The 12548-nt window shown below is 54.3% G+C and overlaps 1 protein-coding gene across 1 annotated transcript in view; it reads right to left on the bottom strand.

The window, feature by feature from the left end:
• Positions 1-6071: 6071 nt before the first annotated feature.
• LOC119105514 (homeobox protein caupolican-like) overlaps positions 6072-12548 on the bottom strand; it is a 30314-nt gene continuing 23837 nt past the window's right edge. Inside the window, exons 4-7 of the mRNA XM_037228978.1 lie at positions 12239-12425; positions 11361-11467; positions 10717-11003; positions 6072-6169 (exon numbers count right to left, since the gene is read on the bottom strand). Of these exons, the coding sequence (XP_037084873.1) occupies positions 6121-6169; positions 10717-11003; positions 11361-11467; positions 12239-12425 (630 nt within the window). The 3' untranslated portion in view covers positions 6072-6120. The remainder of the gene's footprint in view (positions 6170-10716; positions 11004-11360; positions 11468-12238; positions 12426-12548) is intronic.

Raw genomic sequence — 12548 nt, 5'->3', positions numbered from 1 at the left:
CCGCAAGACATGTAATCAAACTATTTTGTTCCATACTTTTGATTATTTGCCTCAAAATTGCTGAAGCCCCATGTCCGTTTTAACAAAATGCTGTTTGTAGTTGTCATTGTTTGCTGACTGGCAAATGATTGTTATGTACTATGCACAATATTCCTTAACACAGCAATACTCTCAGCTGCATAGCAGTTACAATCTGAGGTAGATACTAGTTTTTAGCAACTAATCAGGCCGTCCCATTTTAAATGCGAAGCGAACATCTCAAATTTGAAGTCATTTAATATGAATAGCCAAACCTAAATAGACGTCTTTGCTGCAGCTGGAAAGGCAAGGAGCAAAACTGCTTTTGTGACCATCTATAAGTTATGTTACGTTTGGAGGAGAGGAACTGCTTCATGGAGCATACCCATTATTGTCGTTGACAGGCTAACCAAGACAATTAGAATAAGTTATTCAAAGTGATTTGAGCGGGTTTGAGTAGCGTGTTGTCAACGTAATGCGGTGTCAACAATCTGACACAAATAGATTGAACACAATTTATTTTAAAAAGTTCAAACCATCCAATCATAAGTTCCATCATGTTTAATCACATCTGCCGCTGTCAAGAAAAAGGTGAGGTAAATTGGGATGATGTTGAATATATGGGCTACTCTAAACTGGGTTAAGTTGGTTAATTGCATCACAAGTGGCAGTAGGAATTTTGCAAGAATCAGTGACTCACAAATGCTGCTGTGACACAAATAGGTTGCTGTGCTGTAATGCAAATACGAGATGAGGTAATGATTCTTTAGTGTATGCTCAAATTGATTACCTTTATGGAAATAAACATTACTATTTTACAAGAAACAGTAACATAATATTTGTGTTTCCTGACCCATCTTCATCGGTGTTACACAGTTTTTGGTGCTGATCACACTATTATGAAATTGTTATTCTGTCATGCATTCTGTTTCAGTGATATAACCTAGGAGATAAAAAAACAAAAACAGTTTTGGCATGCTTATGATATTACGTTCATGCCAACTTTAAATGTAGGTCTTTGTTTGCTGGAGGATTTTTCACTGACTGATAAGTTCCAACTTTTTGAATTAACTTTTCCATTCCTGCACGGTCTTTTTGTGATGTAATTTTTCACTCCCACCCTGGTTCAAAAGCGATTCTATCTCACTGTTTCGAACCACCTAGCTCAGCAATGGCTCCTGGTTGACCTGAATTTGGCAAGATATTGTAGCTAGGAGGCACTCAAGTGTGAGTGTACAAAAGGAGTATCCCAAAAATTCCCTGGAAGAGATTTCCCAAAAATTCAAAGGTTGAGCCCAGTGCTTTCCGGGGGCAAAAACATGCGCCTTGCTCCCCCTGACTGCCAACTGCACCCTGCACCCTAGGAGTGCAACTGCACCTTTCTCCCCTTTTGCGCCGCTCCTGGATGTATGGATTGATATCACTCAAATACCCATCGTTTATGAGCCAATAAAGCGTCATGGCTTAATCTTGCAATCATACCGACGGGGTCTAGCTGTTTACATCCCGTTTATCACGTCCAAATACCAGGATCGCGATACATGGTACAAAACTGATGGCAACTATCAACACTGCATTAAAGTGGAAATCACCAGCATCGCATTATACTCATCACCAGCGCTGGTGGTGAATCAATGCTGATGTATGCGTTACCACGGCTCCACGCCCATTGTGGCACAATGGCTAGCCCATCAACAGACGCGACCCGGGCCTGGTGGTATTGCTCGCGCGAGAATGATCTCATCGACCGCACTGTTATCATCTGCACATGGGCTTCAACCGTGTCCATTTTACAACTGTTTTAGCACCCATCCGCATTTGTTATGCAAAGTTTTATTTGCCCTCCCACTATCGCCGAGGCGTTGGAAAATTGACGCACCCAACTAACACCCAATTTTCACGGTTTGCGGGGCGATTAAAACAACATGGCCTAAAGAACTGTTGCTTGTTAGCTTCATATTTGCTCCGTTTCTTGCTGCGGGCAAATAACATGCATGCACCTTGCAGTTCTTGTGGACGTCAAGACTTGCAAGCTCTTCTGCACGGACACACAAAACCGTCAACAGAATTTAACGTGCTGCTATACTGTCTTCTGCCTCGCCAATGCAAGGAGAATAAAATTAAACGTTTTTAACGCGGCGAACAGAACTCAATTCCTCTACCTTTGTTTCATTTCTGTTTTTGCCGAACGGCGCAACACATCCCTGGAGATTTTTGCCAGTCACGTCTGTTTAAGCGACCGCACCAAATTTCGCCAGGCTGGGAGCTCCCTCAACGTCCATCCGCGAGGCTGAGCCAAATACGGATTGTCCGCCCCCAGATAAATGACCCTCCAGTTGGCTCGCTCGGCTCGCGCAGCTCGGAGCAAAACAAAGGGAACGAAACGAGAGAAAACCGCTCTTCGTTCGCAAAAAGGATTGTGCGGTCTGAATGGACTGTCCAGAGCCTACATCCATTCGTAAAGCTCTCAATGGTTGCCAAATGATCTCCGTGATGTGCCGGACCGCCCGCATGTGTCTCGCGGGATGCTGCACGCTGCACGCTGCATGCTGCTGCTGACTTCGCACTGAGGTGGCCGACGCGGGACGCAGGTCCGAGACGCGAGTTACGGAAGGTTTGAGGGCGGGTCACCGAATGGTACGATCGCTTGACTCGACCTGTGCATGTGTGCTTCCTGGCAACGTGCAAGAACGACGGTCTGCTTTCGACGTCCGACGCTAAGCCCTTCACGGAGAAAAGGGCGAAGGAGGAAGCAGATGGGCGTCGAGAACCGCAACCTCCACTGATGCTCCGCAGACGTGTCCCTCTCGTGAGGCTCAGGGAGCTCACAACCACCTCTAGGCAAGGATATGTTCGGAAGCTGCCCGTGTGAACTGCTCGGAGAACATTTTTAAAGCGTTAAAAAGTGGAGAGCACTGACCTTACTGCCGGGTCGCGCTGCCAGCTCACCCTCGGAGCCGGCCAAACAGCACCGGATACCTCGGCCGCAGCGCGCGGCACGCCCATCGGTCTCTCATCTGGCGCCACGTCAACGGCCATCAAACCGAATAAATTAATTACCACCCGGTGGTCGGCCAGCGTCACTGTCCGACGGTATACCCCCTACTCGCTGGCAGCTGAGTCAGGGGACCAGCCGCCCCCCCCTCGGCAAGCTCCCCCACCGAAGTCGATCTGCGCCCATCTGGCTCGCGGCGGATCCCCTGAGGGCATCGGCCGAGGGGAGGTGACCGATCTTAAATCAAAGCCAACTCATCTCCATTAGGCGCATTGTTATTCCGCGCGGCTCCATTTGGTCGTCTCACCTTTCCGTGTTCGTGCTCGGCCGCGGAGGGGACGGCGGGCTTTGGATGAGGGGAACGGGCGGGCGGGGACGCGGCGCTCCCCGGCTGAAAGCAGGCCAGTGATGCTCAGCCCAGACCAATTGAAAAAGCTCCGGGGAGCGGGGCTGTGACGGCGCCATTCCAGCCGGGGACGCGGTGACTGACAGAAAAACATCTCTATTCAGAAAAGGCCCGAGCATTTATTGACGTTTTGTTTACCTCCGAGATCACGCTGTGTGCGTGGGCTGCCGCTGTGATGTGGTTGCCACATTTGCTTGCAGGCGTTTTAGGGCGTAGAGAACAATGGCAATGATAAAAACGGTGCATAATTGTGTGAAGGCGCTCGAAACCGGAATAATTGTATTGGTCCACGGGGTTTTTAGAGCTGCACCGTCACACCATATACGTAAAAAGTCCTTATCGAGCTGATATGTTTCAATCATCACTTTATATTCAGAGTTCATCGTGTTCCATAGCACGTGCGGACGCCGCATTTTCCAATACAGACAGCAGCATTTCACGCCCTTCACCATATGCACACACAAGATCCATTCCAGGTTATATTTTTCCATTCGACACGTATGTACATTGAACAATGGCAGCATTATGACTGGGCAGACCGGCCGCTCAAGCTTAGGATGGGAACAAGCATTCACAGAAACGTACCGAACCGGGATGTGTAACGAGGACTCGGCAGGAACACGTTAGTTGCGCGGCTTGTATCTTCAACCAGGATACACAGGCCCCACAGGTCAGGTCAATGTCAGGCGGCTGTGGTAGCAGGCTGTCGAAGGGCGACTGATCCAGTCTGCAGGATAGCTTGGCGTGAGATATAATTGTCATTGTGTGGCGGAAGATGTCTGTCACACTTGTCTGGGTGGGCAACGACGCGTAACGACGTGTGCGAGGTGGCGCTGAAGCAACCCTGTGAAAGCCATGCACAACGACCGGCACTGAGTGCCTTTGTGTGACTGAAACGCGAGCGTGGCTGAACCCTCGACCTGGCGTTGACACCGACGATCGACGCACGCAGGTCACGACGGTCAAGGGTCAAGGTCAGCCGTGGCTTGTCGTTGGGGGGAGGGGGGGGGGGACGCGGTTCAGTATGAACAGCGACGGAGACAGTGCTGGGCGCGCTCGACGAGGAAGACAGGTCGTCAAGTACTTAAAATCATGGCCACAGTGGGATTCGTATCGCAATGGCGAAAGAGCGGTTGAGATTGATGGCTTCCACAACTGCGGGGACAAAGCGAGCACATCATCATGTTCAAATAGACGCACTAACTCGCACGCCCCTGGCTTAACATTGCATGGGTCAAGAATGCGACTCAAGGGTAGCGTATGTCACAGCGAGCTTCACAGGCATGGCGAAGAAACCCGAATGATGGCACCAATTATGAACAGAGTTCCACCGACCACAACCATAGCTTGGGGTGCTAAGGGCGGGCGGGAGGGAACAGCAGAGCAAACGAAGACAAGCTAGTCAACAACAGTGTAACGCCACGGTATTGCCTTGGCACAATCAACTTAACACGATGAGAAAACGGCAAATACGCACGCAAACACATCACCGTGTACCGAGCCAACACATTCGGCGTCAGCACGTCTGTCTACTCCTCTATTTTACACGACATTTACGTATGCACTATAGGACTAACCGGTCCATCAAATACGTATGATATCACAGCTTTCACGTAGCAGGTCACGGGGTCGTCTTCACTGCAGCGCGGCGCTCTCCAGCTGCAGGTAACACCCGGCACAACGCCGCTCCTCCGATTGGACGCCGCTGCTCCAATCAGCGGCGGTGGCGGCCGAAGCAGGACCTTGCTCAAGGTCATTGCACCGGTCAGGCCCCCTTGCAGATAATAATGTTGTCGTCACCAGCAGGGGACGTATTGCACTATGGCAGACGGCGATCATTCTGCAACAGGGGTGTCCTTTGTTAGTGGCGTTGAAAGCAGCTCCGCAAAAAGTCGGGCATTTTCCGTCGGGCATCTCGCCGTCGGGCATCTCTCCGTCGGGCATCTCGCCGTCGGGCATCTCTCGGTGAGTTTGTTGTGTGTCACATGACTTTGGCACCGCATGACCGGCGATAGCTGACTCCTCGTCCACCGCGCATCTAGCGATAAGAAAACGAACCCTGATCTGCAAACATGCCTGCCAAAGCAGGAAACACTCGTAAAAACACTGCGCAATGTGCCTTCCTGTTGATCGCATAGGCCCATCATGGAGTTAATGGTGAGCAGCACGCCATGCTAATCGCGAGCTCAGGACCTGAGTTGAGCATTTCTGGTCGAGAATAAGCGTTGCGCCCACCGATTGCTGCACAAGTAGACCAAACAATGGGACGGCGTATCAGCACCGCATCGGGCGGGCAGCGTCGACAAAACGGGGAGACGTCATTTGTAGTGCGCAGCCTGATGCTGACTCGGCCTTAAAAAGTATCATACGCGGAGGCCAGTCGTTTTGGACAGGCGTCCCGTGACACTGGACAAAGTTGGTGTCGTTAAGCCTCTGATAGTGATGTACGGCCTTACATCGAGGTGACAGTGGTGGCGCTATCGCGCGCCGATCTTGCCAAGTAATTGGCAGGATTAATTTCCTGCAGCATCGTGCCGTGGAAGGGTGTTAAGCTGACAAACCACCCGGCCAGCTCTGTCGGGCGGTGTCGGTCGGCCGGCCGGCGGTCCCCGGGAGAGAGACGGCCGCTCACCTCAGTGGGCAGGAGTGCCCGACCGGAAGTCAGGTCAGAGGTCGGCCGGCCGGGCCGGAGGTCACGCCCTCACACGGGCGACACGTACTCGGCCGGCGGGACGGAGCCGGAACTACCGCTGAAACGGGAGACGAGACTAGTGAATGTAAATACACGACTGGTGAACGGAAAAGCATGGCTGAGGAACGGAGATATACGCCTGGGGGACGGAGAGATGTCAGTGGCGAAGGGCCTCAGGTACAGCTTGGAAACGGAGAGACGTCTAGAGAACGAAAAGAGAAGACTACGGAACAGGGGGGCACGACAGAGTGGGCGGAGAGGCACAGGAAAAGAACAGGGAAAAAAGATGGGACAGAGACGGGAGCTGACTGAGGAACTGACTTTCGCTAGGTTCGAGGCAGGGATTGCAGGAGAACAAAACAGCATGTGAATACTGAAGAGAGCCGCGCTATCGCGGCTCTGTTAACTTCCCAGACTTCCCACAATAAACGTTCCACAGCAGGCAGTGTTTGCATCCGCACGCCAGGCAGCAGCCGCGCGCGTCCTTCTTTTTGGAAAGGAAGAGGAGCTTGGAAACTTTGAGGCGAAGAAACTTTTGGAGAACGGAAAGAAAAGACAAGAGAAAGAAAACGCACGACAGAGGGAGCCTTCTTGCCGCTTCTCGCCCTTTAATTCGCTTTCCTTTCTCGTTTCTCAACCACATCGAACTGAAATGCAGCTGCGGGCTCGTGTCTCAGGCTTTCCCGCTGTCAACGAATGGCTGGAACGCCGCAGCAGTGCTGCTCATATTGAAGCCGGGCGACAACCAAGAACGGTCTGCTGCACCGGGCTACAGAATAACTGGCGTGTGGTGGAGAGAACATCGGCTGGGCGCAGGCCGTGAATATCCCAGGCCTCTGCATGAACCTGAAGAGCGTGTGGAATGCCAGGCACGAAGCCAGGGACGTTGCTGGGGGGTTATCAGTCATTGTGTCATCGGTCGAGTGTCCCTGAACGCAGCAGCTGATCAGGCTGCCCTCTCGCCTGGCAGAATTCGGTCATTGTTTCCACGAACAAAAACGCGCACCGCAGCGCTCCATATGGCAGGAACAACTTGCCATCCGCGTACCCAGCAGGAGAGGCCGTGCAAGGACATCGCAAACTTCCCTTCCACATCGCGGCGGCCGAGGAAGGCCAGCGGGTCCCTGAAGACGGGTGTTACCGTGTTGACCTGAATTTGTCGCTCGTGGCGCCGCCTCCCTTGCTCCGAGTCGTTTGGCATGGCACGTCGCATGCCTGTCGGATAGCATCAGCGAAGGGCGGGTATCGCTCGGCCGTTTCCTTCCAACATTCACGCCTTTGTATGCGTGCTGGCGCCATGCCGCCGAGTATGCATCGTTGCGCAAGATGTGCAGTAATAAAGTGCACCGATCCAGGTGTCAGCTAATCTGGGTTGACATCTTATCTCAGCCATCGTGTCACGCACGTCGTAAACGGCACGCAATATGTCATCCAGCTCCAAGTTTGGTTCGCGCGTGGGACGCGTTTCGCGATAATGATTTCAATTATTTCGGCGGCCCGGCATATCTGGTGCAGATTATGGAATTCGAAAGTCGTTCGTAAGATATTCGCCTACGCGCTGCCTGGACGCGAGATTGTGTAGTAGATAGGGCGATATAGCCTGGCTGGCGATACGTGTCTATAAATAACCAGCCTTTTACGGTTTAAAACAACACCGGCGAGCGAGCCAGAATTAGAGCTCATACGCCCGTCCAAGGAGCGCAGTGGGTGAATAAGCAAAGCTCCGAATATTAACGTTCAACACCTTTTTTATCCTGCTTTTGTAGCTCGCTGTACTGCAGTCATTGGATGCTTCGGCCGTAACCCATGAGAGATCAAAGGTGCACGCAGGTAAGAGTTTTTGGAGGGGAAAGGATAGAATCACTGACGACCTCGCCCCGCAGCCATCTATGCGTTTGTATCTCACTATTTTGACTACCTTCACTACCGAACGTCCTCTGAGCGTTCATTTTGGTTTGTTCACGCGCCACATATGTATACATCTCCCCACCTATCCACCACCACCTGCACCTGCAATGCGTATCATAGATTGCAGTGATTGTTGCAGCCAGCGCTGGCTATCCCCGTCCTCCAATTAGCACCTCAGCTGCCCCCAACGGGATCTGAGTGACAATTACCGCACACGAACCGTGCAAACGAACAATCTAACGATGCACAGCATCGAAGCGGCTGCTGCTATTGTTTGTTTGACCACTGCTGTAGGTATGGCCACACACACACACACACACACACACCACACACACACACACACACACACACACACACACACACACACACACACACACACATATATATATATATATATATATATATATATATATATATATATATATATATATATATATGTGTGTGTGTGTGTGTGTGTGTGTGTGTGTGTGTGTGTGTGTGTGTGTGTGTGTGTGTGTGTGTGTGTGGTGTGTGTGGTGTGTGTGTGTGTGTGTGTGTGTGTGGTGTGTGTGTGTGTGTGTGTGTGTGGTGTGTGTGTGTGTGTGTGTGTGTGTCTGTGTGTTTGTGTGTGTGTCTGTGTGCATGTACGTGTACGTTATCAGGATTTCTCGAATTGCCATCTGCGAGGCTTGGGAATGGCCTCAAGAATCAACGTCAAAAGGTCGTGATTCGACACTTTCGTCCGACGTGGCCTGTCACAGCGGCGCAGCATCACGATGCAGTGAAGTGGCGTGTGCTGCCGTGTTGCTGGTGGTCTGTGCCAGGTCAGTCCCCAAGCCACCCCATGGGACATGGACCGACTTGCGCCCGGGATGGGCATGACAACCTGTGTGAGCTGTTGCCCGTGTTGATCTGTGCTGCACCATAGCCAGTTACCTTTCGTGACATGTTGACCCACGTGACCTGTGTCACGTGACCTGTGTCACGTGTGGTGATATGGGGTGAAATGTGGTCTGCGGTGGTACCTCATCTCACGTCAATGACCTGAAGCATCGCCGTGGCTGACAGTGCACCGTGACCCGATATCCAGCCAGTGGCTGACATCTTGCAGCCTGAAATCGGGCTAGAGCTCAACACCTCGATGAAATCGGACGTCTTATCGTAGCCAAATACCCTGTCGTTGCTTTCCATCCTACCGTTGATTTGGTACCGAGACATGATGCCAGCGCCCGTGACGTTGTGCCAGAACATGACACTCAATCATTACCTGACAGCCCTCCACAACACCTGCCAGGGTCCGACGTCCTTGTCTCATTTGACCCCATCCTGCGACTCAACGACCCACCATAACCTAACACCCTGACACGACCCGAGGTCGTGTTTCAGTCTGACACCATGTTGCGACCCCCAGCATACCATGACCCGACCCCCAGTGGAGAGCTCCGCCCCCGCGCCGAGTCAGGGCCTGCGACTGCGCGGTGCTGTGGCCGCCCCCGCCCGGCGCGACGACACAGGTGTCCGCGGGCCCGGCGGCCGGAATGCTAATGTGGTCCTGGCGTGACTGAGACGCCCTGGACAGCATTCTTGCGGTAGATAGAGCGCCTGTCGTGCGCCCGCCGAGGAGGCCGAGAGCGGGACGCACGCACGCAGAGATGACATCTGAAGCAAGTCTGGTGGCGGCAGGTCGAGGTCGAGGGGTGGTCTGGTCGAGCAGGTCTGGAGGCGCCGAGGCGGGGACGCCTGGCGGTGGGCAGGCTACCAGGGACATCCTCTAAAGGAGCAGGCCTTAGGCGTCTCACCCCCGCCCCGCGACACGCAGATGAATGCGGAGCCGCTGAGGACGGACGCGGGCGCATTCCGTCGGCAGGAGGCGACGCCTTTGCCGGTACTGCGATGCAGCTCTCCCCATTTGGGCTCTGCACCCGATTGCCAACCGCGAATGCGGCGCTGTTTGACGGTGTTGGGTCGGTAGCCTGCTTATCGTGCCCGCTCGTCAAGCGGGCCGTCTTCACACCCGAGCCCGGTGACACGCTGGGGTTGCGTCAGATTTGTCCCTCGCTCCGCTGCCCGAGCGGTGTCGTGACACTAGCCTTGAATTTGCGGTGCCGTGAGATCACGTGTAACAGCGCGTCCTTTGCAGCGCCTGAAAGTGTACCAGGTGCTGTGTGGGGCGTCCCAGGCGGAGCTGAGGCTGTCTCAGCGACCGTCGCTGCTGCGGTTGACACCGGAGCCGGGGCGGAATGTCCCGGACGGGTGAGACCCGGCCTGACTTCCTCGCAGTGAAGCCGGCCTACCTTGGGAACCGCCGCCGCGGTACTGACGTAATCCGAGGAAATCGCGCACATGATGTATGTGAGCGCATTACAAGGTGGCATTTTTGCGACTCGACTGATATAGACATTAGACCTGTCCAGTCTGGTGCACAACCGAACCACTCGAGAGCGGTTTTTTTGAGGTGGGCTGGGCCAGGTGGGTCAAAGTTTTCTGCTCGGGTAGCCGTGCAAAATGCGGCAGATCAATTAGAAGTAGTGGAAAAGGCTGGGCAAAAACAAGTGGGACGTGACAAGCGGTACAAGGGACCACCCTGCGCCCGCTCGTTCGCTATCTGGCCACCTTGATGAAACGCCTGCCAGCTGGGCAAAAACTGGTGCAATTTGTCCCACCTGCCGCTGATTGATGTCGAGAGAGCTGATTCCTACCCTATCGCGGGACACTCACTCTTTGTATGCGGCGGCGTATGAGGCCATCTCCACAGGCATCTGTTGTCGCGCCGTCTGCTGACTCTGCTGCACGTGCTGCTGCTGCTGCTGGTGCTGCTGGAGGTGGTGCTGCTGCTGGGCCGACAGCTGCGTCTGGTACACGTCCGGGCGCCGCTCCAGCGTCGACGGACGGGTCGAGCCCAGCGACGAGCCCGGGTAGGGACCGCCGTAGCCCATGGCGCCGCTGTTGAGGTGCGCCAGCTTGCTCAGCGAGCTCATCTGGCCAAGCTTGAGGCTGGGCGGCGTCTGCGGCGGGGTGTCGGTCGGGCGCGTCGCTGTACGAGCCGCCGGCGGCCGGCAGGCTGGGCGGCGGCGGCGCTACCATGCCGCCGTAGCCGCCGCCGCCGGCCGCCGCGCTGGCGTAGCCTCCTCCGCCTCCGCCGCCGCCGCTGCCTGAGCTGTGGTGGTAGGCGGCCGAGGCGGCGGCGACCGGCGACGCCTGCGCCTGCGCCTGCGCCTGCGCCTGGTGGCGAGTAGCGGGAGAAGGGCGCGGCGCCGGGCGCGATGGGTGGCGGCAGCGGGAAAGGTGGTGGCTGCGGTGTGTGCCGGCAGCCGCTCGGCCGGCCAGCCGTGGCCCGGCGGCGGCGGCGGCGTCTTGCAGACGGCCGTATCGGCCAGCGACCAGATCTTGGGCTTCTGCGGGTCGCTGCAGTCGTCGAGCGGCTTGTCCTTCCAGTCGCCGCCCGGCGAGAGCGTCTCCCGACTTGACCCTCGGCCCGGGCCAGCGCGACAAGCTTCGCTCGCGGCGTTGCTCAGCGGTGACTCTGGAATGGTGACGATGCGACATGAATATCCCGATCAGTTACGCGATTAGATAAGTTACAGTTTGAGCAACTAGCTGCAAGCTATTGCGAATTTTATGTGTGTGTGGACTGCGCGCTCTATTAGTTACCAAAAACGGTGGGTTTCTTATAGTCTGATACGTTTTGGGCTACTTGGAATAATACAGCGTGCCTTTTTCTGAGGGGATCGAAAACATAGCAATGATGTCAAAGTTGTTATGATACTCTTAAAGCCGAAACACATTTGGGGATGCAAAACATCGAGCGCATGAACATCAAATGAATAAACTAAATTGATAGATAATTGATCAACGATTCATTGAAAAATCCAACAGAAGAGAATGAAATGCAAAGTTAGCGCACCGCAAGAACCAAGCATTTTACAGCGCCTTCACGAAAGTCATGCAAACCACGGCCCAATGTGAGGCGGCTGGCGAATGCGAGGAAGGCAGCATCAAGCTTGGCGCTGCGGATCTCATGCCCGTCTCATTGGGAACAAAGGCCGGTCCATGACAGATTCCGGCAGGTTCGGCCATCAATTAGATGACCGAACCTGTCATGGTCTGACCTTTTTCACCCGTCCGTTTCGTCCTTGTCCGTCTTGTCCTTCTCCGCGGCATTGTCGTCTGCCTCCTCGTCCGACTCCGTCTTGTTCTTCGGCCTCCCAGGTCCATCTTGTTCTCCTTCTTCAGTCTTCGCCGGGCGTGGCGAACCACGTGGAGACCTGCGTCAGCGTCATCTTGGTGATGATGGCCAGCATGATCTTCTCGCCCTTGGTCGGATACGGGTTCTTCTTGTGCTCGTTCAGCCACGCCTTCAGCGTGCCCCGTGGACTCGCGAGTGGCTTTTCTTCTTCTCGCCGCCAGATCGTAGGGCGCACCCGTACCTGCGGCAGGGAGGACGACTAGTGAGGTGTTTCGTGAGGGCGCCTTAATGTGAACAGGTCATACAACATCGGCGATCAAGACGGGACCGTATCTACCTAACATATGCCCCTTCTCACGATGTG

The sequence above is a fragment of the Pollicipes pollicipes genome, unplaced genomic scaffold (assembly GCF_011947565.3).
Source record: "Pollicipes pollicipes isolate AB1234 unplaced genomic scaffold, Ppol_2.1 Scaffold_6138;HRSCAF=7277_pilon_pilon_pilon, whole genome shotgun sequence".
NCBI lineage: Eukaryota > Metazoa > Arthropoda > Thecostraca > Pollicipedomorpha > Pollicipedidae > Pollicipes > Pollicipes pollicipes.
Note: the sequence above shows the minus strand (reverse complement) of the source record. Positions and strands in the feature narration are given on the sequence as shown.